At 38.5% G+C, this 24,532-nt stretch overlaps 1 protein-coding gene across 1 annotated transcript in view; it reads right to left on the bottom strand.

The window, feature by feature from the left end:
* Positions 1 to 24,532, bottom strand: part of RAB38 (RAB38, member RAS oncogene family) — a 62,130-nt gene that overhangs the window by 15,665 nt on the left and 21,933 nt on the right. Inside the window, exon 2 of the mRNA XM_032295825.1 lies at positions 18,504 to 18,784. Within this exon, the coding sequence (XP_032151716.1) occupies positions 18,504 to 18,784 (281 nt within the window). The remainder of the gene's footprint in view (positions 1 to 18,503; positions 18,785 to 24,532) is intronic.

Raw genomic sequence — 24,532 nt, 5'->3', positions numbered from 1 at the left:
TTGATTACAGAACATCTCAGGTAAAATCAAGTTTTAAAATAACAAGTACAAAAGACAGAAGGAGGAGGGACATAAAGGCAGAACAGACTCAATTGGTGTCTGAACTCATCCGCATGGGCTTAGGAAGCTAAAATGAAATCTAAGGACAAACTTGAAGAAAATTCTAAAGGCTGAAAAAGACGGTTTTGGAGTTTATTCAGAGCAGAAGTATTGTCACTGAAGAGACAGACTAGCACTACAAGTTTAACAGACAAAACGGAGAAAGGAGACCTAAACACAAAAAACTAACTTCAATTTTCTTCCATAATGAAGATATCAGACTGAGCAATCAGGAGGCTGCTTTGCTCATCTGATCTTTAGTATAATGCCCCCCTTAATGTCCCTGCTGACAAGGCGACTATGGATTGGTTCCAAGATAAAATGGCTAGATTTGTATGAGCTCAAACTGTGCCTGAAGACTATTAATTACTTAATTACATTAAACAATAATAGTTTCTCAGGAAGTAGCACAAGGCTCAAACCTCTGTCCAGAACTAACCTCATTTTTATCCAAAGATTAGATACAGTCATAAAAGGCATACTTATCATGCTTTTGTTAGACCCGAAGCCAAGAACTGGAACAGACATGAGGGATGAAATTAGAATTTTAGAACGTTCTCAGTGTGATAACTACTTCAGTTCAATGTTGGTCAGTACAAATTAGCTCATCATTTTTGAAAATCTAGATGAAAATATGTGACAAGTACATAAAAATGTCCATTCCCTTTGATCTAGTAAATCTACTAAGAATAAGCCTTAATCAAATAATATTAGATGTATAAAATAATTCACATATAAAAATACCCATCATGATATTATTTAAAATAGTAAAAACCAAAAATGCATAATAAGAAAAGGAGGGTTAACAATAGGGGATATTATGAACATCTTTATAATATGGTATTCAGTTATTAAAAATTATATTTACAAATAGTTTACCATGGAAATGCTCATAACATACTTTTTAAGTTGTACACAATATGATATAATTAAGAAATATGACAATGTTAGCAGTGATTAATCCTATATAGGAATTTCTGTGTGATTTTTTTTCCATTATTAATTTCCATGTTTTCTAAACTAAACAAATGTATTTTCTCTACTTTGGCATTTCAATATTTACCCTGGCTATCAATATGCAATACCTCCTCTTCCTTTTTAAGAGAACACTGATTTCTGCATAGGCAGCTAAAATTTTATTTCCCTGGCTTCCTTGTGCTAATGGTAGTTACGACTAATGAAATATAAATACAAGTCTACTGAGTGGGGTTTCTGATGAAACTATTGATTTCTGAACTTTAATCTATGGCCATACCACTTTGAATGTGCTTCATCTCATCTGATTTCTAAACTTTAAAAGTGGGGCAGGCAGGTGCAGTTTTTACATACGTTTTACTCTTAACCTTTCCAGAATACTTAACCTGCCCAGAAAGTAATATGGCAGACAGAATTCTAATTCTAGTGTTCCCAAGATGCTCAACTACAAGGGTCATACCTATTGAGTAATGGTGGGACCTATTAATATGATGGCATAGTCACTGCCTTGATTAGGTTACCTTCCATAAGACTCCGTTGTAGCAAACTAGAGAGAGACTCTTTCTAACCTTGAAGAGGTAAGCTGCTATGCTGTAAAAATGTCACATGGGTAAGAACTCAGGTCAGCCTCTAGGAGCTAAGAGCAATCCCCAGGCAACAGCCAGCAAGAAAATGGAAACCTCAGTCCTACAATCAAAAGGAACTGAGTTTTGACAAAAGCCTGAATGAGCATGGAAGAGGATCACAAGGTTTAGATGAGAACACAGGTAGGGCTAACATCTTGGTTTTCGCATGAGGAGAATCTGAGTAGAGGACCCAGCCAACCTGTGCTAGGACTACTGACCCATGGAAGTTGTGAAATCGTAAATGTGTGTTATTTTAAGCTGCCAAGTTTATGACAATGCATTACATAAAGAAAACAGAAACAAATATCCTCATCTTATAACTGTAAGAAAGAAAGTCATGTGCTGAGGCTGGTGATCCAGGAAGTTGAGCCATTCATGATGTCCTTGAACTGCAGCTCCAGCCCTGGGTACACACCTCAAGACTTGTTTCATGTTACAAATGAGCTCTTCTTCAGTTAAATCACTATGTTTAGGGTCTCTTTCAAATGTATATGGACACAACTCTAACTGAAATAGCTGTTTTACTTTTAAGCGTAAAAATAATCAACTAAAAATAAAATTGGAATTACAGAATGAAACCACAGAATAATATTTAATAGATATTAATAATAAAATTCTGCATGTGAGTTCAAGCTATCAAAAGTTTCAATGCACAAGATTTCATTTGACAGAATATTATTTAGAAACATAAGGGGCTCTTACTTGACCATAAGTACAACATGTGTCTAACAGTTTGATACAACTGTTGAAAAGAAATTAATGTGGTGAGCTACTACATAAAATAAAAATATTGTGGCCCAGGCAAGGTAGTTTAGAGTCCCATTAACCCATGCTCTGTTCAGTCTATATCTAGTATGTTGTCAAAAGATGTGGCCATTCCACTTAAACTTCTGTAGACCTGAAATTTAGGCTTGCTGCTATGCTCTTTAAATTAGATTTAAAAATCCCTAACTATTATAAAGTCTGGTCAAAGCTTGCTCCTACTATACCCTAGGCACCTCTGACCCATGCTAGACCTTCCAGTGACTTAAAAGAAAACACGCTGCTGCAGAATAGAGGGGGATAATCATTTAGTAACCTCATCTTCCTACTTTAATTTTAGATCCACTAACTGGCAGAAACCCAGTAAATGAATCTAAGTTTTGATTAATTAAAGAGAGAATCAATGCTGTATAATCTGACTTTTTTTCTTGTCAACATCTTCCCAGTTTATTAATCAGAATAGCACAGGGAAAAAAAGTGAAAAGTCAGGCTACTCAAAAGTAATCTTATTAGGGTTGTCTACCGAGGAGAGTCCACTGAGCTCTAATCTTAGCTCTTTTGGAAAACACCTATACTACCTCTACTACTGTCCCTCTCTGGGTCCTCATTTTTTCATCTAAATGTGGGAGTGCCGAGAGATCAGTCCTTAGTCCTTTTCTCTTTTCTATCTATACTTATTCCCAAGAGCTCTTTAAATATCGCCCACATATTCACAGCAACCAAACATATCTGCGGCCTGGGCTTCTCTCCTGAACTGCAAAATCATACATAACAACTTATTTTACATCTGCTCTTAGTTGTATAGTAATGTTCCAGACTTTAACTCATAAAAAAACGAATCTTGTTATCTCCTCCCCATTGATCCCTCTACATCTCAAGCCCCCATTGAAAAATTGTGTTTTTTTTGTTTTTTTTTTTTGTTTGTTTGTTTGTTTGTTTTTTAAGATAGAGTCTTTGCTCTGTCACCTTGGCTGGAGTACAGTTGCACAATCTAGGCTTACTAAAACCTCTGCCTTTTGGGTTCAAGCAATTCTCCTGCCTCAGCCTCCTGAGTACCTGGGATTACAGGTGTCCACCGCCAACCGTGGCTAATTTTTAAATTTTTATTTATTTATTATTTTTTGGGGGATGGAGTTTCACTCTTGTTACCCAGGCTGGAGTGCAATGGCGCGATCTCAGCTTACCGCAACCTCCGCCTCCTGGGTTCAAGCAATTCTCCTGCCTCAGCCTCTCAAGTAGCTGGGACTACAGGCACGCGCCACCATGCCCAGCTAATTTTTTTATTTTTTTTGTATTTCTACTAGAGACGAGGTTTCACCATGTTGACCAGGATGGTCTCGATCTCTTGACCTTGTGATTCACCCGCCTCAGCCTCCCAAAGTGCTGGGATTATAGGAGTGAGCCACTGCGCCCCGCCTTTTTTTTGTATTTTTAGTAGAAATGGGGTTTCACCATGTTGGCCAGGCTGGTCATGAACTCCTGACCTTAAGTTATCCCTCACTCTGGCCTCCCAAAGTTCTGGGATTACAGGCATGAGCCCCCTCACCCAGCCGCCAACTCTGTTCTTACAGTTGCTTAGGACAAAAACTGTTGCGTCATCCTTCAATCCTCTCTTTCTGTCAGGACCTTCATTTAAATTGCTAGGATATCCGGTGTCTGTTGAACATTCATAAATACAATGTTGAATTTGAGCACTTCTCACAATTTCTGTTTCTTAGATATTGCAATAGCATCCCAGCTGATCTCTTGCTTCCAACATTTCTCACTATAATCCAGGTTCAACAAAACCACTGGAATGATCCTTTGGGTCAAATCATATCACAGTTCAGATCAAACTCAATGGCTTCTTGCACAGAAAATTCTCACAGAAAAATCCAAAGTTCTTACAATTATCTAAAAACTCAACAGGACCCTATCACCTCTCTGACCTCATCCCTTTCACTACTATTGCTCGCTCTGCCCCATCTTCACTGGCTGCATTGCTGCTGCAAAAATACGGTTGTCAGTTCCTGCCACAGTGCCTCTGCTCATGCTATACCCACTTCCTAGAGCATTTTCCTTCCGTGAATTTACATGGCTCAATAGTGCTCATCTTTCAAATCTTTTAACTTAAAAACAAAAACAAAAACAAAAAAAAACACCTCTCAATGAAACCTTCCCTGGCCAGCTGTCTAAAACTGCTTTCTTCCCTTTGTACTCCTCCTTGTGTCTCACGTTACGTATGCCACACAAGCACCTCTGCTTTCGTGTTCTGCTTGCACTTATCTCCATCTGACAAACTATATATTACACTTATTTACCATTTTATAACCTGTATTTATTGACTTTAATGCAAGTTCCAAGGTGGGAGGAATTTTATCTATTTTGTCCACTGGTATAGTTGTAACTACATGTAACATAGACGTGCTCAATGATTATCTGAATAATAAATGAATAAATAAAATCATAAAATAAGTAGACTACAGGTTAATTTAAAGTGCTCCCCAAATCTGATATTCTTGTGTTTCCATGCAAATAGTAGAAGAAGACATATAATGACACACTACTTTGAAGATTAAATATGGGTTTCATCTACTGTGGTAATGCTAGATCTCTTTCAACTCAAATAGTTTACATTTACTGCTCATGACTGTCCTTCTTTACAAAAATCTGAAACACAAAAACCAAACTTACAAGCAGATGAAACAGAAGGTGATAACAGTATTCAAAAGAAACTCTTACTTTTTAAAGAGACTCATCCAGGAAGAGCTGCCATAATAAGCCCTTCGGGGCAGCATTTAAAAATAGGATTTACAACATGTTTCAGAAACATATTGCATCCTGGTATCCAAATGCTGTCATTCCTCTTTCATTTTGAGAACCCCAGGGGCAATGAAAGCTAAATAATTTGTGTTACACCTAATCAACAATTTTGCTTACACTAGAACATTCAAAGTGACCAGGAATTATGAAAGTTCTCAAGAGAGAACTTCTACCCTCTGGAGCAACTTTTGACAAGCAAAATTACTAACAAAAACTGACTTCACTTCATTTAGTTCAAGGAAATGGATTTACAAATCTGGATAATTGTGTCATTGGCTTTGCTACATTATCCCTAGGGCAATTCAATCACTTTAGGGTATCTCTGGACACCACAGGCTCACCCAGCCTTTGCGCACTCCTGCAGCATGTTAGGTCTGCAGTCAGGCTACAGAGGAGCTGCTGCTGCTCCTCTCTTTTGTCTAATGAGATATTGATTTTCCCCAATCTCAGCAGCCTTTCTCAAGAAATCAATACCCTGGTAAGCAGTGAAGTAGATGGAGATGAAACAGAAGGTCTTGGGAGGGTAGGACTGTCAGCCACAAATTTAAGGGCGCTTCAAATGTGGCAAACAAGACACATCAAAGAAGGCAAAGGACCACAAAACAGATGTCAGATGAAATCAATACTAAAAACATAAAATAACAGAGAAGGAGAGGGCAAACACGTCTTAGTAACATAACCCCTTCTAAAACAAGGAAGCCACTCTGCCAGGTTTGAAGAGAAAGTTAACACTGGTTCTGACAGAAGAGACAGGGCCTTTGTCTATTGATTATCTTTTAAAAGTAGAAAACTGGAAAGGTTGAGAACATGTGGATCAGCATTCAAAAGATTTGCATACATTTTTAGAAATCTGAAAGTAATAGAGAAGTAGTAATAGGTTTAGCGGGGTGTAGGTAGCATGGTCTAAAGTATGTACAGAGGGAGGTATAGACAATAGTAGGGCTAATTCATTCCCTCAAAATCCAAGAACCTCAACATTTACATAGTAATTGTAGTTGAAACCAGGGAGACTGGCTGAAAGTCCAATGGGGACATCAACCCCATCTCTTCTCCATTCTTCTGCATAGGATACCAGCAGCCAGACATTACACCCCAATCAAATTCTGGTTTATCCTCTGAATAAACTAAAGAAAGAAGATTTGAGACTCAAGAGACACCAACTAGTGTGCCCCTGTAGGTGGTACGGAGATGGGAAAAATAATGAACAAAAAGTCTGCAAATATGGCAGCTGGACTGCTCCTTTCCTCTACAAAGAACCTGATACCACCCTTAGTGGGAAAGAAGAGTTTTTCTATAGAGAAAAGGCTTTCAAAAACTGACATGTAATCCCCAGTGAAAACCAACCTAAAGCAAAACCCACAAATGGACAATCACCATAGCCAATAATCAACATGCCTACCTAGACACATAGAACTCAGTATCTGCTTTTGATGATTTTGCTCTCAAAATTTTTAAAAAGAACCACCAACATAAATAGAAGAACAAAAGTGTACTGAAAAAAATAATTCTAATGAAATAGATAATGCAAGAAACAGAATAAACTTCAAGAAAAATAAATCAGTATCTTCACAAATACAATAAACTACTACATTCTTAAATTAAGAATAGGATTTCTTTTAAAAAAAGAAAAATCAGGATGGGATGAGTTGTTTAAAATTAAAACTATGATTGCTGAAATTAAAAATTATAATAAAAGACTGGAAAATTACAACAAACTACTAAACAGAATAAAACAAAAATTGCAAAAGTGCTGAAAATATGTGAAAAAACCATAGGTTCACAGACTTAGTTCAAGAGGTTACACCAAACCAGGAGTTTCATAAAGAAAGAGCAAAGAAAACAATGGGAAAAATTATTAAAGAAATAGTATCTTTCAGAACATGAGTTTCTAAGTTGAAAGAACTTACAGAGGACCCAGAACAACAAATGAACAAAGGTTTATATACAGCGTAGGATTGTGGGCTTTCAGATTACCAGGGTTAAAGAGATGATTCTAAAAACTACCCGACAAAAGAAAATAGCTCATGCACAAAGCTTTAAGTATGAGAATGGTGTAAGATTTCTGAAGAGTAATGCTAAATGCTGTTACAATGCAGCAATGCCTTCAAGTTATATGGGGAAATCATTTTAAATTGAGAAATCTATACCCATTTAGAGAGTTAAAGTTGTATGAGGGTTTGAAAATATATATTTGAAGATATGAAGTACCCAGAAATGTCATGCAGCTTTTTCTAAGCTGTAGCAGGAAGCTATGTTCTAGCAAAACAGGAAAAATAACTGGAATCCAGGGAGCAGGCAATCCCACACACAAGAATGTCAAAGTGAAGTCCCAGGATTCTAGCCATGCACTGGCCCTACAGAGCATTCAAAATAAACTACATGAGGAAAGCAGAGGATTCTGGGATGAAGATCTCCAAGACAAAACAAGTCTTAACAAAACAAATAATATAATGGAAATTTAAAAAAAAAAAACATTAAGGAATAAAGATTCATTGAAAGTAAGCATAGACAGCAAATTACGTGAGTGAATAATTTTCTCATATCTCATGGTATAAACCACGACTTTTATCATGATTCAACTAAAAGCAGTGATAGAACTTTACCGAAAAGATGGCACAGTGGTGAAGTAGTCAGATAAGAAAGTTAAATTCTCATCTAGAAAAGCAAATTATTAATGGGTATGTAGAAACCTAGTAAATGAAGAAATAGCAATGTAAGACTATCACTTAGACACAGGGAAGTAAAAAAAAAAATAGGGAGGAAGGGATTTGAATAGAGAGACCTGGGTTCCAATTTGATTCTGCCACCTGCTAACCATAGCATCTTGGGTAAATTGTTTAACTTCTTTAAGTCTCAGGTCCTTAACATATAATATGGGCATAGTACTAGCATCTATTTCATAAGGGTTTATGAGAAGTAAATGAAATAATTAAATAAAGCACATATCATATGACCTGTTAAACATGCATTTTTAAATATAATTTTTATTATTCTTAATATTATGTGTGGTCTTGTTTTGCCAATTTTCTGATGACTGATCATGATAGGTAACTCTGCAGTAACAACACGTTCTTGATTACATAGCTTAAAAAAGGGATGAGAAGCTTGTTTTTGCTTTCTAAAAATGAAATACTCAGGAATTCCTAAAGGTGGGTTCCTAGTGCTACACTGCACAATATGCATTAAAAAGGAGTTCTCGGTGCTTCCCTTCAGTTTTCCTTTGAGGCCTCTCTTATTCTTGGCAACCCAGATTAAACATCAAAGAAGCTGCGTCACACACAGGTGGAGGTAACAGTTTTTTCTTTAGCTGCTCTTACTGCTCTTGTAAAAGCCATCAGATTATCTGGAACTTCATACTATATTGTAATTATTTGTTTATTTGGGTGTCTTCCAGGAGATGTATCTAATAAGAAGAAACTGTGCCCTCTATTATCAGTGGCCCAGTGCTTAGCAAAGTGCCTACTTGAGTATAGAGTAGGTATTCACAGAATACTTCAAGAATGATTCAGTGAATGAATTAATAAGTTAACAAATTCCAACACATTGCATCTTAATCAGGGTGCAAATCAAAATCACCAAAGGAATGTTTTCCAGAAACATATTCTAAGCTCCTCCAGACTTCTCTGAGAATAGGGCCAAGGCATCTTCAATCTTACCAAGCTTTTCACGTGTCCCTGATGCACAACGTTTTCAAGAATCACTGTCATGGAATAGACAGAGTGCTAGACTGGATCTGAAGTCTAGAACTGGTCTCAACAATAAAAATCACTGAAAATCCTCCCCAGAATTCTGTTTCTTTCTGAGTAAAAAAGACAAATATGACGGCCATTGCAGATGGCTCAAAAGACAGTAGCCAAAACACAAATGAGAGATAGATGCAAAACAAAATTATAAGAATTTCAGTGAAGAAAATTGCTATATTCTTGTCCTGAAGCGTGAAGGAGGAATGACTTGTATAATTGGGTGCACAAGCTAATGTTAGATTCTTATGGAATGTTATGTGGCATTGTCAAGCAAAGAATTTGCAAATCTCAGTTGAGGGCCCAAGCCAAGGCATTAAATGGGGGCAGCTTCCCTCACTTTCATTTTTCTTCTTTACTTCCCCCATCCACACTGTAGGGCACTACAATCTCCCTGCTGTGCAGTGTCTAAAGAGATTTCTGGATGAAAGGAGTTACATAATTTGGAGTCCTCCTGGGAACTACAGCAGTAAATTAATTTTTCTGCTTCTACACAGTTATCTAAGGACATAAATACCCCACATGGGCAGGGCCAAGAGTAATAGAGTAAAATAATGATAAATAGTCCTTAAAAGGCAGTGCATCAAAATATTCTTTTCCATCCAATAAACACTGACCGAGTTATCATCACTCTGTGTGTGCATGCCATTGTACTGGGTGATGACCAGGAGGACTCACAATGCAGTGCAGGGGCCAGCCCCATAAGGAAATCACCTTAACATATCATGGTAAGGTATAGGAGACACTGTAACAGGTAATGCTAGAGCCAAGTCCTGAAGGAGGAGTGAGAGACAGGTGCATAAAGCTAGGAAGCATTTTCCAGGGCGGAGAAATACCAAGGCATGATGGGAGACTTGATGCAGTTTAGCATGACCATGGGATGAACAGAAGGGATAGAGATAGGCTTGCAGAAGCAGAAAAAATTTCACTATTGGGGTGTTCTATGCTCAGGAATGAGGGGTTTCTGAAGAATGTGTGACCTAATTATACGGTGTCTCGTTTGGGTACCTGTGTGGATGTGAGGTTTCCAAATTGGATAATTATGCTTGCAGAAAAACTGATGAATTCACTTTCAGATATTTTGCATTTGAGGAGTTCTCTGAGTGATATCCAAGTAGAGATACAGACGAATATAGAAGTCTGAAGTGTGAGAAAGAAGTCCATGGCTGGAGACAGGGATCCAGGAAGAGAGATCCAGGCTCAAAGACAATACATTTTACTTTCTAGATGTTTTCATCCTCCCACAGAAAGCATCTACAAGGATTCTTTTTTCTCAGAGAGAATCAAGGCAGACCTTACTCTGTCCCCACCCTCTAGAAAAGAGCAGGGCTAACTGGGCAAAAGACATATTTTTGACGATTATTTAATTGTGGTTTCAGTGGGGTGTAATTTTGATGCAGCCAGAGGACAGATGGCAATGTCTGGAGATAGGTTTGATTATCACAACTGATTGGGGTATTGTATGCTACTGATCTTAAGTGGGTAGAGACAAGGGATGGTTCTAAATATCCTACTTTGCATAGCACACACTCTCCCCTCCCAATCCCAGCTAAGAATTATTTGGCCCAAAATGCAACAGTGCTGAGGCTGAAAAGCCATATGCCTTCTATTAGCATTTTCCAAATTTTTGTAAGGAAAAGGCACTAATTGAATAAGAGTTGCTATTTAGTTGGCATTTGTCTTTTAACAAAAATCAAGTATGGTCATCCTTTGATTTTTGGACATTATTGAGAAACTGTTGAATCTCTGAGTTCGGACTTGTGCAGTCCATGAAGGATTCTCAGCCTGAAAGGTTTATGCTAATAAACATGATTTGACACACTGCACAGCTTTGCTCTCTGTTTCCCTTCCACCTTATACTTCAGTCTCATTGAACTTCAGCATTTTCAGCACTTTCTGTTATTTCTCATTTCCATGCCTTTCAGGCGCTGTTTCCTCTGCCTAGAATATCTTTCTCCTTCCATCTCTGCCTTTGGCAATGCTACAGATTTTACAAGTCTGTGTTCCCCTCCTATCTTCCTAACCTCATATATCATATATGATGGCCTCTACATATGGCGTCTACAGGTTTCCTCAAGAGGTGTCATCTCTCCAACCCACATGCCTGGCACCACCTAAGAGAAATATATATGCCAGGGCAGCCCATACAGTGCAGTTTAGCCCTCTCTTCTGATGGATGGTCCTTGCCTAGAGAGATAAGGCTGCAGTGTACAGAGCTTTCTGAGTGACTGCATCCTTCTGACCTCAGAAAAACAGGCCTTTCCTCAACTAGACCCAGCTCTAGGTTCACCAGGAATTCTGAATTTGAGAAAGACTGCTGAGAAAATAAAGAAGGCACTTTCACAGATCATGGAAAGTGTGGGCTTTGACCAGAAAGCTAGGGGTCAGAATCATGACACAAGGCTGCATGGATTTGGACAAGTCCCTTAATCATGCCATGACTTCTCCTCTCCATGAAAAATGGGGATAAAGCTTTATTATTGTAAGAATTAGTGATAATAGCCGTGAAAACGCCCAGAAGGTTCTTAGTATGCATTAAATGATTGCCCTTTCTACAAATAATACATGGGCATGAAAAATTTGCACATGTAATTTCAAGAGATTCTTGGAGAATCCTGTGCACTGAAACATGGATCCTCTTTTACAGCCGGCCCATGGTGCCCTGAATTGCTTAAGTCTCTTTCCATAGGTATCTGCAGAAAAATGTGTTGGGGTCAGGCAATTCCTGAAGAAAGAGTTAATATTTAGCCAGAGCAAGAAGTAGTTGTCGGGGAGAGTATCAGAATCAGAGATTCTAATCTGAGTTCTGAAGACTCCTTACTACTAAAGCCAGGGTATTTTTCTACGTTTCTTCTCTCACATCCAGAGCTGGACTTTGTGAGCAAAATGAAATACAAAGAATGTCTACTGCCTTATAATCCCATACTGAGTGAGTATCATGGACTAAAGCACAAAGATGAGAAAAAGATAGGTGCCTGACAATGGCTAGAAGAAAAGTACACGTGAGAAAGGGCCCTTCCTTATCCAACTCACCCAACAATTCCATGTGGATTATTCCATTTTGTCACATTTCTTGGAAAACGTATTTACACATTTGTGTATCTGTCATTAGACTTTAAACTCCTAGAGATCAGGACTACATTTTACTCATGTAGCTATCCCAGTCCCTGGTCTACCATGTATCAATTGCTCAATAAATAATTATTATATAAGATCAGGCTGGGTAAGGTTATAAGGCAGATCCACGTGGTGGTTAGGTGGCTAAGCTGTTCCGTCAGTACATCTAGCTTGAAATCCTGACTCTTCCACACACCACTATGAGGTCTTTAGCTGGTCACTCTCTAATATAAACTTTAATTTCTTCACCTGTAAATAGGAAAAGTAACAATACTTACCATACAAGGTTATTTCAAGCATAAACTAAAATGCATGCAAAGCCACTAGCACAGTGCTTGGCTAAAGAGAAGCTATTCTTATTTTGAGACATCAGTGGTAAATTGTGAAATGTAAAGGGTCAACTGGTAAATAATTGAAGCTTTGCAGGCTATAAGGTCTCTGCTGCAACTGCTCAGCTTTTTAGCTGTAACGTGAAAGTAGCCATTGTTAACATATAAACCAATGGGCTGAGTTCCAACAAAACTTTATTTACAATACAGAGCAGGCCATATTTGGCCCACAGGCCATAGTTTGTTCATGCATGTTCTAAGATATCTAAATTTAAATCATTAACGAGTAGAACCTACAGAAGATTTTTCAACCAGGCAGTGAAAAAATCAAAGTCATCCCTTGAGCAGGTTAAGTTTTTAACAGCATGCAAAACAGACTACTGTTAGCAAAATCTGGAGTCAGGTTATTATAATTGTCCAAGCATGAAACAGGAAAGATCTGAGCTCGAAGTAATGAAAATATAAACCACATAGGATAGAATGACATATGCAACGCCTTGTCTTCCACAAACCAAACTATGGTTATATCCTCTGATGGTCCATTTCTACTGCATCTTAGTCACAGTTAGATCTCAGATTATCCAGTAAATTATAAGCATTGACTTAGAGAACCTCTAGAGAATTAATTAGCTAAAGATAAAATATTGTTATTAATTTATATTGATCCTTAAATAGACAACTAGGTTAAGTTTGAGGCTCATACACTTCAACTATTCCCAACCTCAGAAAAAAAAATTTCATTTTTTACGTAGGGCATTAATATTCTCTCAGAGGTAATGATTCAAATAGTTGTACTACAGTCTGGTGGTCATTATGTGAAATCATTATTAAACACAGCCATCGTTTCCTGTATATTATGATTCTAACTTTGCTCAGGTTTTAGATTTCAAAGAAGGGTCTTCCTTTTACGTCCCTAAGTATACCCAGCTCAAACCAGATCAAGCAAAACTATAGGGTAAAATATGCTGTGACAAATTAAGTCAGTGGAGGTATATCTTATAACTTCATCTGCATTATTTGGAGATGGATGCCTACAACCTACAATTGGTGGAATCTAGGTCATCTGCCTGTGTCTAGTTGCAAAGGAAGCAAAAGAAGAAAGTTTTATGAGTTCTTCCTGGCGAGGTGAGCTTCCTATGGCTGAAAATTTCCCAAAGATAGCAAATGTATTTAACAGTTGTTAGAAAGCCAGAAAACACGAAAAATATCCACTACACTATGGAACATCTGCTCTTCCCCCTAAAAGAAACTAATACCATCTCACAGAGAACAGTATTAGATATATTCTTTTCTCAGCAGAAGGATACATATTAACATTTTTATTTTTAGCTTCAGAGAAGAGGCTAAAATTGAGAATAATTTAACAAAGGAAAGTTTCTTCCCAGGGCACCTGTTGCTCTTAGAACATTCTGGGAGAGAGGGTGAGTCCAAGAAGTCACTATAAATAGCACAGAAAGAACCAAAGATATCTGTCAGGAGTAGGACTGGGGTAGGGGGAGTAAGAGCAGGAGGCAATGGATGTTCTTTCTGTGCATTTGACTTTTGTCTCCACTATTGCATATATACAACTTGCTCCATCCTTTCCCACCTACACTCGTGTTTGTGGTGGTGTATTTCTGAACATAGTCACACCTGATCCATTCCATTATGCGAGCAGAATAGAGCAGGCTGGAAAAGGCTAAGATATAGAAACAAACCTTTTCATCAGAGTGCGACTGTTGTGTGCATCAGAGCCAGATCAGCATATGGACCGTGGGGAGAGACAGTCGGAATGGTGTAGAGTGTGTGAAGTGTGTGTCTACACGTGGTGGGATCTGATATTATGCATCTGGGCCCCACATACATTATCTCTTAATGCTCACAGCAGCTCTAGAAGGTGGGTGGGTATGATTAGAGATTTAATTAAAAAACAGCAACTGATGGAGAGTCAGGTAATGGGCACCAAGAATATACCAGCCAATTTGTTCAGCAGGTAGCAGAGCTCAGTCAGCCTCTGAGATGGGCCCTGAAAATATACTAACAAGAGAAGGGCAGGATCCTTATCCTAAATAAACAGAACTGCCAAAGCAGATTATAAAAATGGAATATGGGCACAGGAATACTAAAATATCCCATTATTAGAGCTAAAGTATGATGTACAGAGTAAAATGAATTGAGCTCATGATCTACAGGTGGCCATGTAAATTTAAATTACAAATTAAAAATGAAGGTATTATTAATAATTATGCTGGAACACTAGGTATAAACCAGGAATTTGGGGGACAAACTGGGACACATGATTACCCCAATTATATATCACCTAGAGAATCCACAGGAATAATTCAAGGAAATATAGCCAAGAAAGAAAAAAAAAACAATACAAAGGTTGAAAACCAAGGAATATCTGACTTAGAAAAGACTATTTTCTTTCCTTTGGTTTAACATTGGAAGAGATAATGTGAAAAACCAGATACACCAATATGTATTTAATTTCTGTTTTTTCTCTCTTAATTCACTTGCCAGCCAGGGACTACCACGCATTGCTCCAGCAACAGCATTAGCCATAAAACTCTCAACGAAATTTACTGCATAGGATTGAAAAGCAAGGGGGTAAATTTGCCTCAGCAGTGGTGTCAGTGGTAAGACAGAGGCTGGTTTCAATGATTAACTTATTAAGATCTTAAAAGTTTCAGTTGCAGAGATGTCCAAGCTAATGATGATACCCGAAGAATTTCTGCAGGATGTGCCCATGGGGACAAAGCCAGAAGTCTGACTCAGAAATTTCAGCAATGTGAAGACAGGGAATCACATGTTTACCACCAGACGTTATGTCACCACTCAAAAGAACTCTAATTGTTAGTAGACTGACTGTATAAGAGAAAGATACCAACGGGAAATGTTCTTTGATCTCAAAATGAAGGAAAGAATTAGTAGCTGTCCCTAAAAATTACCATCTCTGCTTCAGGCAGACAGTTTGATCTAGGCTTCTGGTTTGCAAATGTTGTAATACTGTACTCAGAAAGTTAGCAGAGCTTTATCAGAGATCTTTAAAAAGATTTTTAAAACAGTTTGACACTCCAGTTTGTCAGTGCTGCAGGACTGTTCCTGAGCTTCCAAGTGTTGACTTTGAATACTAACCTGGCACAGGCAAGCCATTTTCGTTAAGACATTCAGAAGGACAACCTCAATAGCATTATGTTTGAAAGGAAAAGAGATGTGGAACATGGCTATTTTACAATTAGGCCTTGTATTCTCTTGATTATATTAGCTTGTGAAATCCCATGTCCCCTCTCCCCAACACCATACAAAGCTTCTCTTCAAAGTGCACACTTACAGAGATTTGGAGGATTAGAAATCCAGTACCTAAGTAATGTGGGTTAGCGATTCCTAAAGCTAATAAACATGTGTCCTTAAGCAGACAGTTTAACACTCTAGTGGATGAGCAAGGAATGTTCAACTGAGGTGAAAAATGTGTTCAGAGGTCTTTGACCCAGAAGTAATTTCAAGCCTCCCTACAGATTCACAGGCCTTTTTCTTTCTTTTCCCTTTTTTCTTATTAGCACTTAATCACTATCCCACACTGTATATTTTATTTGTTTTGTGGTTGTTGTTATCCATGAAGGCAAAGTTCTGTTTCATAAATTTCTAAATTCTCAGCGCCTAGAACATTTATGTGGCATATAACAGGTATTTGATAGTATCGATTGAATGAATGAATGAATGAATGAATAAAAGACTCCCCTCCTCATGTAAATATGGGTCATTTAGCCTAGTTTATACTTACAATGTAATGTAATCAACTAAGACAAGGAGTTCCAAAGACCTACTCTTTTTCCCCTGTGCCTGGAGGCTTCTGGGCTGGGGAGTGACACTTTTTGAAAGAAAGCAATTTAAAGGAATACACAGGAAATTTGGAGTGAAATTCAGTGTGGAGCTAAAAGGAAATGAAAATCAGTGAATTCACCCACATTTTGGAATTTAAAAAAGAAACAGGCTAACATTCAAAAAAGAAGACAGACTACAAAGATACCATGCTTGTTAAATTTCTGTAACTTAATCATGCCTTTCAGTTGTGCTCTACTTATCTCCCTTTACAGCAAGAAATCCCTCAACCACATAAACTAAAAAGGTTCAATGACAGTCAAGAAATATAAAATGATGGGGAACGTATCCTGAACCAAAGGAAGAGTCCTAAGAAACAGGGAAACAGAAATTTTAAATAGAATAAAAGGGGAAAGCACACTGGCACACTGGGGCCTCAAAAGGAAAACAGGAACTCTGGCAACTGAGGAATAACAACTTAACAAACAGAAAAGTAGCTAGTGACAGAAGAGCCAGGAGACAGGCATCAGGGCTCTCCATAGGAAGGATTGAAAGAAAAGAACATCCCACTGTGACAGAAAAAGTGGGACCACCAGGCTCTTCCTCCCCGCCATCATCTCCAATCCAAGTGCTTGCTTAATTGTGCTGCTCTTTGTAATTCAGTGGTATTCTCAAATCCAGGTTTTCTTTCCAGCGTCTACAGCCTCGACTCCAGTTTAAAGTCTCATTATGTTCCCATAGAACACGGTAACTACCATGCCACTCTGTCTCCTGGTTCACCACCCTTCAATCCTTCTTCCTAGTTTCTCCAAGGCAAAGTGAACCATTCTACTTTCCAGCAGAAAACGCATTAGAGGTTCCTCCTCAGCCTATTGGAATGATGACAATTCCAGTAATATTTTCAAACCATTTGGTAATGAGGCGCACAAATGTTCACTATAAGGCCAAAGTGTGAACTCTGTAAGTACGGAGCCCATGGCTATCTTATTCACAGCTGAATCCCCAAAAAACTAGCATTTAATATTTGAATAAAAGTGGAAAGATCATGATGTAAAACCATGTATAATGGAATTCAAATAATGTAATTATATGCACACAAACAAAAATCAGAAAATACAGCAAAAATAGTTATTTTTAAAATTTTAGTTATGGTTTTTTACGGATTTTCAAATTTTGCCATGAAAGATTTTTTTTCTGTGATACTGAGATTTTTAAAATACAGGCACAAACAAAAAGAGAGCGGAACAAAAATCAGGCACCTGACATACCAATTGACAACATGAGGGTGCTATGGGAAGTACATAATTCTTATCCACTACACAGGATCCTTCATCTTCCAGCCCTGCCTCAGCTCTCCCTCCGGTCACTTCTCTGCCACCCAGGGGAATCAGCATGGCCAAGCTATGCTGTGTTCTTCACATTTGTGTTTGCTGTCTATTCTCAGTTACTCCACTATTCCAGTATGCCCAATGTGGTGTTTACCATCTTTTCTTTCACAGGAACAAGCACAATTCCTGACACACAGGTGAACATATTAAATATTGAATGTGTAAATTAACTAACACACGAATAAGGCATTACTGTAAAATAATACTCACCTAATGAAGTTTCTCTGAGGACTAAACGGTAAAATGCATGCAAATATGTCTGGCTCGGAGGCCGGGCGCGTGGCTTATGCCTGTAATCCCAGCACTTTGGGAGGCTGAGGCAGGTGGATCACTTGAGGTTGGGAGTTCAGGACCAGCCAGACCAACATGGAGAAACACTCTTTCTACCAAAAATACAAAATTAGCCAGGCGCAGTGACACATGCCTATAATCCCAGCTACTCAAGAGGCTGAGGTGGGAGAGTCACTTGAACCTGGGAGGCAGAGGTTGCAGTGAGCAGAGATTGCACCATTGCACTCCAGCCTGGGCAACAAGAGTGGAACTCTGTCTCATTAAAAAAAAAAAAAAATGGAAAATATGCCTGGCTTATAGTAAGACCTCAAAAAGCAAACACAGTTACCAACTATTATTATTATAACCTTGTACAAGTTGCTTTGCTCCTTTTGCCACAATGATCTTAAATTGCAGATAATAATTCCTGCCTTGCCTACTCATCACCTTGAAATGAGAAAGAATTTAAAGCAGTTGGGAAATCATAAATCACTAAACAAACATATTATTATCATTATGATAATGGCGATGATTATGTGCCATTTTCTTTGTTAATCTTGCCTATGATAAGCTTATTATTTAAAGTCACATTACCTTTGCTGATGTTTCGAACCATCCTACGAAACCATGCTCCTTGCAGAACTGGTCCATCTTGAGGCCGTTGTTCATGAGCATATCTTTCCCCTGGTCACATTTGTTGGCCAACAAAACCACTGAAACTGGTTTGCCATTAGGGAGAGTTAACTTGGAGTCCAAATCATTTTTCCACTTTGCCACTGCTTCAAATGTGGCTGGCCTGGTGACATCGAAGACAATAAATGCACCCATAGCTTCTCGGTAATAGACTCTTGTCATGTTTCCAAATCTTTCTTGACCTGACACCAAAAAGAAATAAAAATGAAAAACATATTACAATTGTAAACCAAATCGTATTAGAACTTCATGCGGCCTCCAAGGTGAGGAAGTCACTCAGTAAAGTGTTTCATCTTTATTGATAATCTTTAAAGAGTAAACCAAATATGCAATCATGCAGCTTTGTTATGATTTTTTAGTTCAGAAGGGAATTCTTTCATTTAATGAATAGGTACTGAGAAACTTCTGTGTACCATGTAATATTCTAGACCTGTGCTAATACAGTATTCGAGTAACCACACATGGATATTTAAATTAAATGAACAAAAACTAAAGAAAAATTTTAATTCAAGTACTCTGTCACTCTAGGTAGCTACATTTCAAGTGTTCAGTCACCACACGTCGCTAATGGCTACTCTATTAGACTATGCCAATATAAAACATTTCTATCAGTATAAAACATTCAATTGGGCAACACTGTTCTAAACATTTGGGATATTCTGATTAAAATATGAGAATCCCTGACACCATGGAGATTATATTTTAATGGGAAGACATATTTTAAACAATAAACATAATAAATAAATTATGGAGTATGTTTAAAAGGGATCCACAATCTAGTCCAATTAAAGGTTATAATAATAGCTACTATTTACTACGTGTTTACTAACCATGAGAAATGTGATTTACATAGTGATCGAGAAGGTAAAATTATTACCCCCATTTTAAAGTGAAAAAATTGAGACTTAGTCTAAGTAACATTCTCAAATTATACAGATAGTAAGCTTGAGAAATCATAATACAAACCCGAGCTGTCTGAATCTAGAGCTCACAGTCTTTTATCAGCATTGAATACTCTCAACTACTAAACTATAGACTGTACTCTCTCTTCTGCAGGCTTATGTACCAGTACCATCTCACTGAATTTGACTGAACAGATATTTATTGGACATCTATTCATTGGTGCCAGTTTCTGGACTAGCTGCTCAGAATACAACAGTAAACTAGATGGTCTCTACCCTTAAATACTCTATAACCTATTGGATAAGAAAAGCCTTCCTAAAGCAAAACACTAAATAAGTTTTGGGATTTTTTTGTTTTGTTTTTTTAAGGATAAGGATTGGTTTTAGAATAAGTTAGAATCAGCTGGTATCAATTTTTCTCTGATGCTTAATTTTCTGATTGAATATTGCCAAGTTTCTTAAGCACTCTAAGTTCATTCTTCCTCATCTGCAAAATGGCAATAATAATTTGTACTGCACAGTGTTGTCATGTGGACGAAGTGAATTAATATATGCAAGGCAACCAGATAGTACATTAGAACTAGTCAATACTTGAGTTTTCCTTCTCTTTTGGCAGCATGCTAAAAAAATATGAAAGACAATATGGCACAAGTTCTGAAATCAGAGTTTCAGATCAGAGTTTATGGCAAAAAAATTATTTCAGCTGAGTAACAAAAATGAACAAAATCCCATTACTTCAAACTCTTGTCTATTAATAGTTGCTGAAGATAGGAGCTAATGAAGACTGGCTTATATTTTCTGATCCCAAAACCCCAAAAGTATGTGACCAGATGAAGTCTTTTTATTCTGATTTGGGAATTTATTTATGTTAAGAGTCTCATAAAGTTACACAAATTAAAACAAAGTCAGTGTGTATTTAACAAGTCAACTTTTCTTGGAAAGAGTAAAATGCTAAAAGTGGGTTGTATCTAAGAAAACACAGTCAACATATCTCTAAGAAAAGTTTACCCTTAATTATGAGCTCAAAGTTTTATGATGGTAAGTTCTAATTCAGGTTAGCAAGCTGTTTTATAGATTGTTATATTCACATTGGTAGCAGCATTGAAATTGTAAGAGAGAAGGCTCCCTAAGCACTTAGTGAAAATGAATGAAGGTCAACGGCTCTGGCCCCAGTGTGTGAGCACGTGTGCAGAAGCAAGTATCACTGGAAAAAAAGAGTATTTTGTCAGGACCAGCATATGACAGTCTCAGTATTTTTTACATGGGTTACATTAGAGAAGCATTTTTAAAAAATATCCCACAGTTGTCTAAACAATGAAATAAAGGGGCAAAATAGTCTCCACATGACACATAATCCACAGATGAACTTTCAGTTTTCCCAAAGAAGTTTTACATTTCTTTTCTTTTTTCAGAATAATAGGGGAAAAAAGCCTTCTGTGATTATTCAGAACTTCCAAGGCCTTGAGGCTTTTAAAGGATGTCTTATGATCTCTTTCAAGGATCTAATCAGATGAAGAGCCAAGTTGTGGCTTATTTAATAATCTGCTTGTCCAGAGGTTTTCATCGTAGAATATGGTGGTCTTCAAGAATAAATATTTTGCATTTTAAATATATAATAAAGAGTTATTTTAAGACCATACAAAAAGCAATGCGTAGGCTATACCTTCATAGAGAATCAAAAAGGAAAATATATGTGTGTGTGTGTATGTGTGTTTGAGTTTGTGAATGCATGTGCGTCAGATCAGAAACAAGAAGAAGACAGTTTGTTTCTAGAAAGAAAAGACTTTTGTATGTTGAGGTCACTGGGCCAGCCTACTTGGAAAGTTTTTATTTTTGACATTCCGGCAAGGGGTCACATTTAGATCAGAGCATTTCTAGTACTGACATTGTTTCCTTTCTTTGTCAGCTGACAGCGCTCTTGGCTGTTTCTTATTCAGGGAATGAGAACCATGTGACTCAGAGTGAGTGTGTACTTTTGGGCAAAGCAGAGACCTGATGAATTCATTACAGTTAAATTTCCTTTTAAAAAATGACTATAATTCAAAAACTTCCCTTGGCTTTAGATCACTTATTCAACACACATTTACAGATTGACTAATGTGGCTAAAGCTCTATGCTTTGTGCTGGAAATGTATAGTTTTTGCCTAGCAGAAACTTCTAAACTAAGTTGTGTTACACTGGATTACTGCACTGAAAATAATTAACTTCACCACGTAAGTCTCCAGTGCTCTTAAACACACACTTCATAGTAGTGTAGATGAGGTTCATGATTCAGCTTTGGGCTATGAGGGCTGTTAAATGGCAAAACAATCAATCAGATCACAAAAGTTAATATAATGGATGCAAGAACTATTTAGATAATTTAACAGCAGAAGACACAAGCTTGAAAAGTCAGAAGACATGGGTCTTAATTTTACTCACTGGTCACCAAAACAGATTCAGACAAATGTATTTCTCTCCCTGAGACTCAGTTTTTTTAATCTATAAAATGAACCTGGTGTGGCTGACTTCAAAGGCCCCTTCCTCATGACTTAGATTAAATCAAACTTTGGCCCTCTGTCCCAACAGCCTGAAATGGTCCATTTGGTGTCACAGACTCAGCTAAAAATACACACAAGCATCACAGCCATAATGTGTGTCTAGCGATATTTTTACTTCAAGTCATCTTCTAGCTCTCTCCTCACTCCTTCAACCAAAGAGGCTCCAGTGTCCAACTAACACTTTTACTTTAGAGGTAGTCCTTGACCCTGCCCCTCCTCTCCCCCAGCATTGCTCCTGCTCCAGCTCAGCCCCTTATCGCTCCTCAGCTGGATGCCTGGGAGCCTCTTAACTGGGGAACTCAGCAACTAGGCTCTCATCACTGTCTCTCTCTCCAAATATAAACATAAATGTAAGCACAGGTCTTCAGACAATTGACATTCTGGCAGCATAAGAAATCACCTGAGGTGTTTATTGAATACCCATCCCCAGGTTGCATGTCTCAGAGATTCTTTATTGTGTTGTTTTAGTGTAGAGGTCAGGAATTTGTATTTTTTTAAGCCATCTCTAGGTGATATTAAAGTATGACCTAATCTTAAAACTACTATTTCTTTTTTCCCCCTGCCAAGATAGTATATTAGGGCCTTTTAACATGCCTCAGCCACTTGGAAATAGCAAGACAGTGCATAAAGACCAACTGTGTGGGCTTTATTTCAAGAAGGAAAATGGGAATCCACCAGAATCATGAAGGATACCCCAGATCCCAGGGAGGGGAACATGGGCAAACAGCCCCTTTGATAGCATCCAGCTAATAAAAGTTAGGGAAGCTTCAGTATGTGAGAGAGGAAGAGAGCCTCCCTCTGTATTTGCCTTTCCATTGGAGATCCCAGCAAAGCATGCCAAGGGAAAGCACTTTTTCCTCCCAAGCCCTGGAGCTAATTTGTGGAGTGCCTTGGAGACATTGTGAAAAAAAGATTTGAGGAAAAGCTGCAGACATTTTCCTAGACTCATGACCAAGACCTGAATGCCATTTTTAATCTGAGGGCATAGAAAGGCAGCCATTCATTTTAATCTCTAGCCAGAGACTGAACCACTCACTCTAGAGCAGTGCAGGAGCCTCCACAGCCAGACCTGTGGAAAGCACCTCAGCAGTAGGTGCCAGAATTGTGTTCTCCTCTGCCACAACCCTGGGACAGGAGGAGAGTTGGTAAAGCTGCAGTTTCTACTGGGCAATAATACTTGTATCTGTAAATCTAGGGCAAGCTTGGCAAGGTGGAACCAATCTGCAGGTGTCCATCCTGCTCCCCTGAGACTGTGGTGCAGCAGGGCCCTCTCTGTTCTCTCCCCTGGCAGAAATCCAGGCTTTTGGAGCACCCACTTGCCTGGACCAGCAGCCTGAGCTACCCCACACTTGATAGACATAGATCGTGGTACAGCAAATTCCTCACCACTCCACGGCTAGGTAAATCTCCAGGCATTCAGATACCCTGTTCACCTGGAGCAGCAGTCTGAGCTGTGCCACTCATCCTATGCAGTGATCCGGATGCAGGGAGGCCAACTCTGTTTCATGCCAGCGCAGAACTCTGGGCATTCAAAGCACCTGCTCATCTGGCTCAGCAGCCTGAGCCACCACACCTGCCCTGGACATGGATCATGAGGCAATGAGGCCCTCTCTGCTCCATGCCCAGGCAAATCTCCAGCCATTAGAAGGATCAGCTTACCTCAATTGGCAGCCTGAGCCATCCCACCTGTCCTGTGTAGAAATTGTGGTGCAAGGAGAGCCGCTTTGCTCTACATGCAGGCAGATCTCTAGGCATCTGAAGCACTTATTCTCTTGGATTAGTAGTTTAGGCTGCTACCCTTTCCATGCAGAGCAATTGGGGCTGAGGCGGTTTCCCAGCTTGATGCCAAGGCACACAACTGGGCACTTGGTTGCTGCCCCAGATTCTTCTTCAGCACAGGGTGCTTGCACCTGCCATTAGGGGCCCTGTAGATGAATCTACCTGGTCTGGCCCCACCCATTGTGGCTCCCAATCCCCAGGGATGAGCAGGGGGCTCAGACCACTGTGCATTCTAAGAATCACCCCATTGCCTGAGGCAACAGAGAGCTTCTGCCAGTAAACAAGGATCAGGTATATACCTAGCCACATTGGCTGCAGTCTGCTATCATGCATAAGTACTATCTACTGGCTTATAGGTCAAACTGCACAGCCCAATATAAAACCTCCAGAAAGAAGTACATAAGGCTACAGAGGCAAAACCAAAAGACCCTAGGGAAGCGAGGAAAGGAAAATGAAAAGAAAGAAAAAAACAGCAATAGTATCATAGGGAAAGAAAGAAAAAGGAATTAATTCTACAAACATGAAAATAATTACAAAAATTATAAGTGACAGAATTTTCAAATGAGAAGGAGCAAGTGCAAAAATTCTGACACTCTGAAAAATAGGAATGTAGTGACACCATCAAAGGATTGCACTAGATTTCCAGCAAAGGTCCCTAATGAAAATACAAACTCAGAAGTGACAGATAAAGAATTCAAATCATGGATTG

Source organism: Sapajus apella, unplaced genomic scaffold, assembly GCF_009761245.1.
Source record: "Sapajus apella isolate SASKATOON/1434 unplaced genomic scaffold, GSC_monkey_1.0 scaffold34, whole genome shotgun sequence".
NCBI lineage: Eukaryota > Metazoa > Chordata > Mammalia > Primates > Cebidae > Sapajus > Sapajus apella.
Note: the sequence above shows the minus strand (reverse complement) of the source record. Positions and strands in the feature narration are given on the sequence as shown.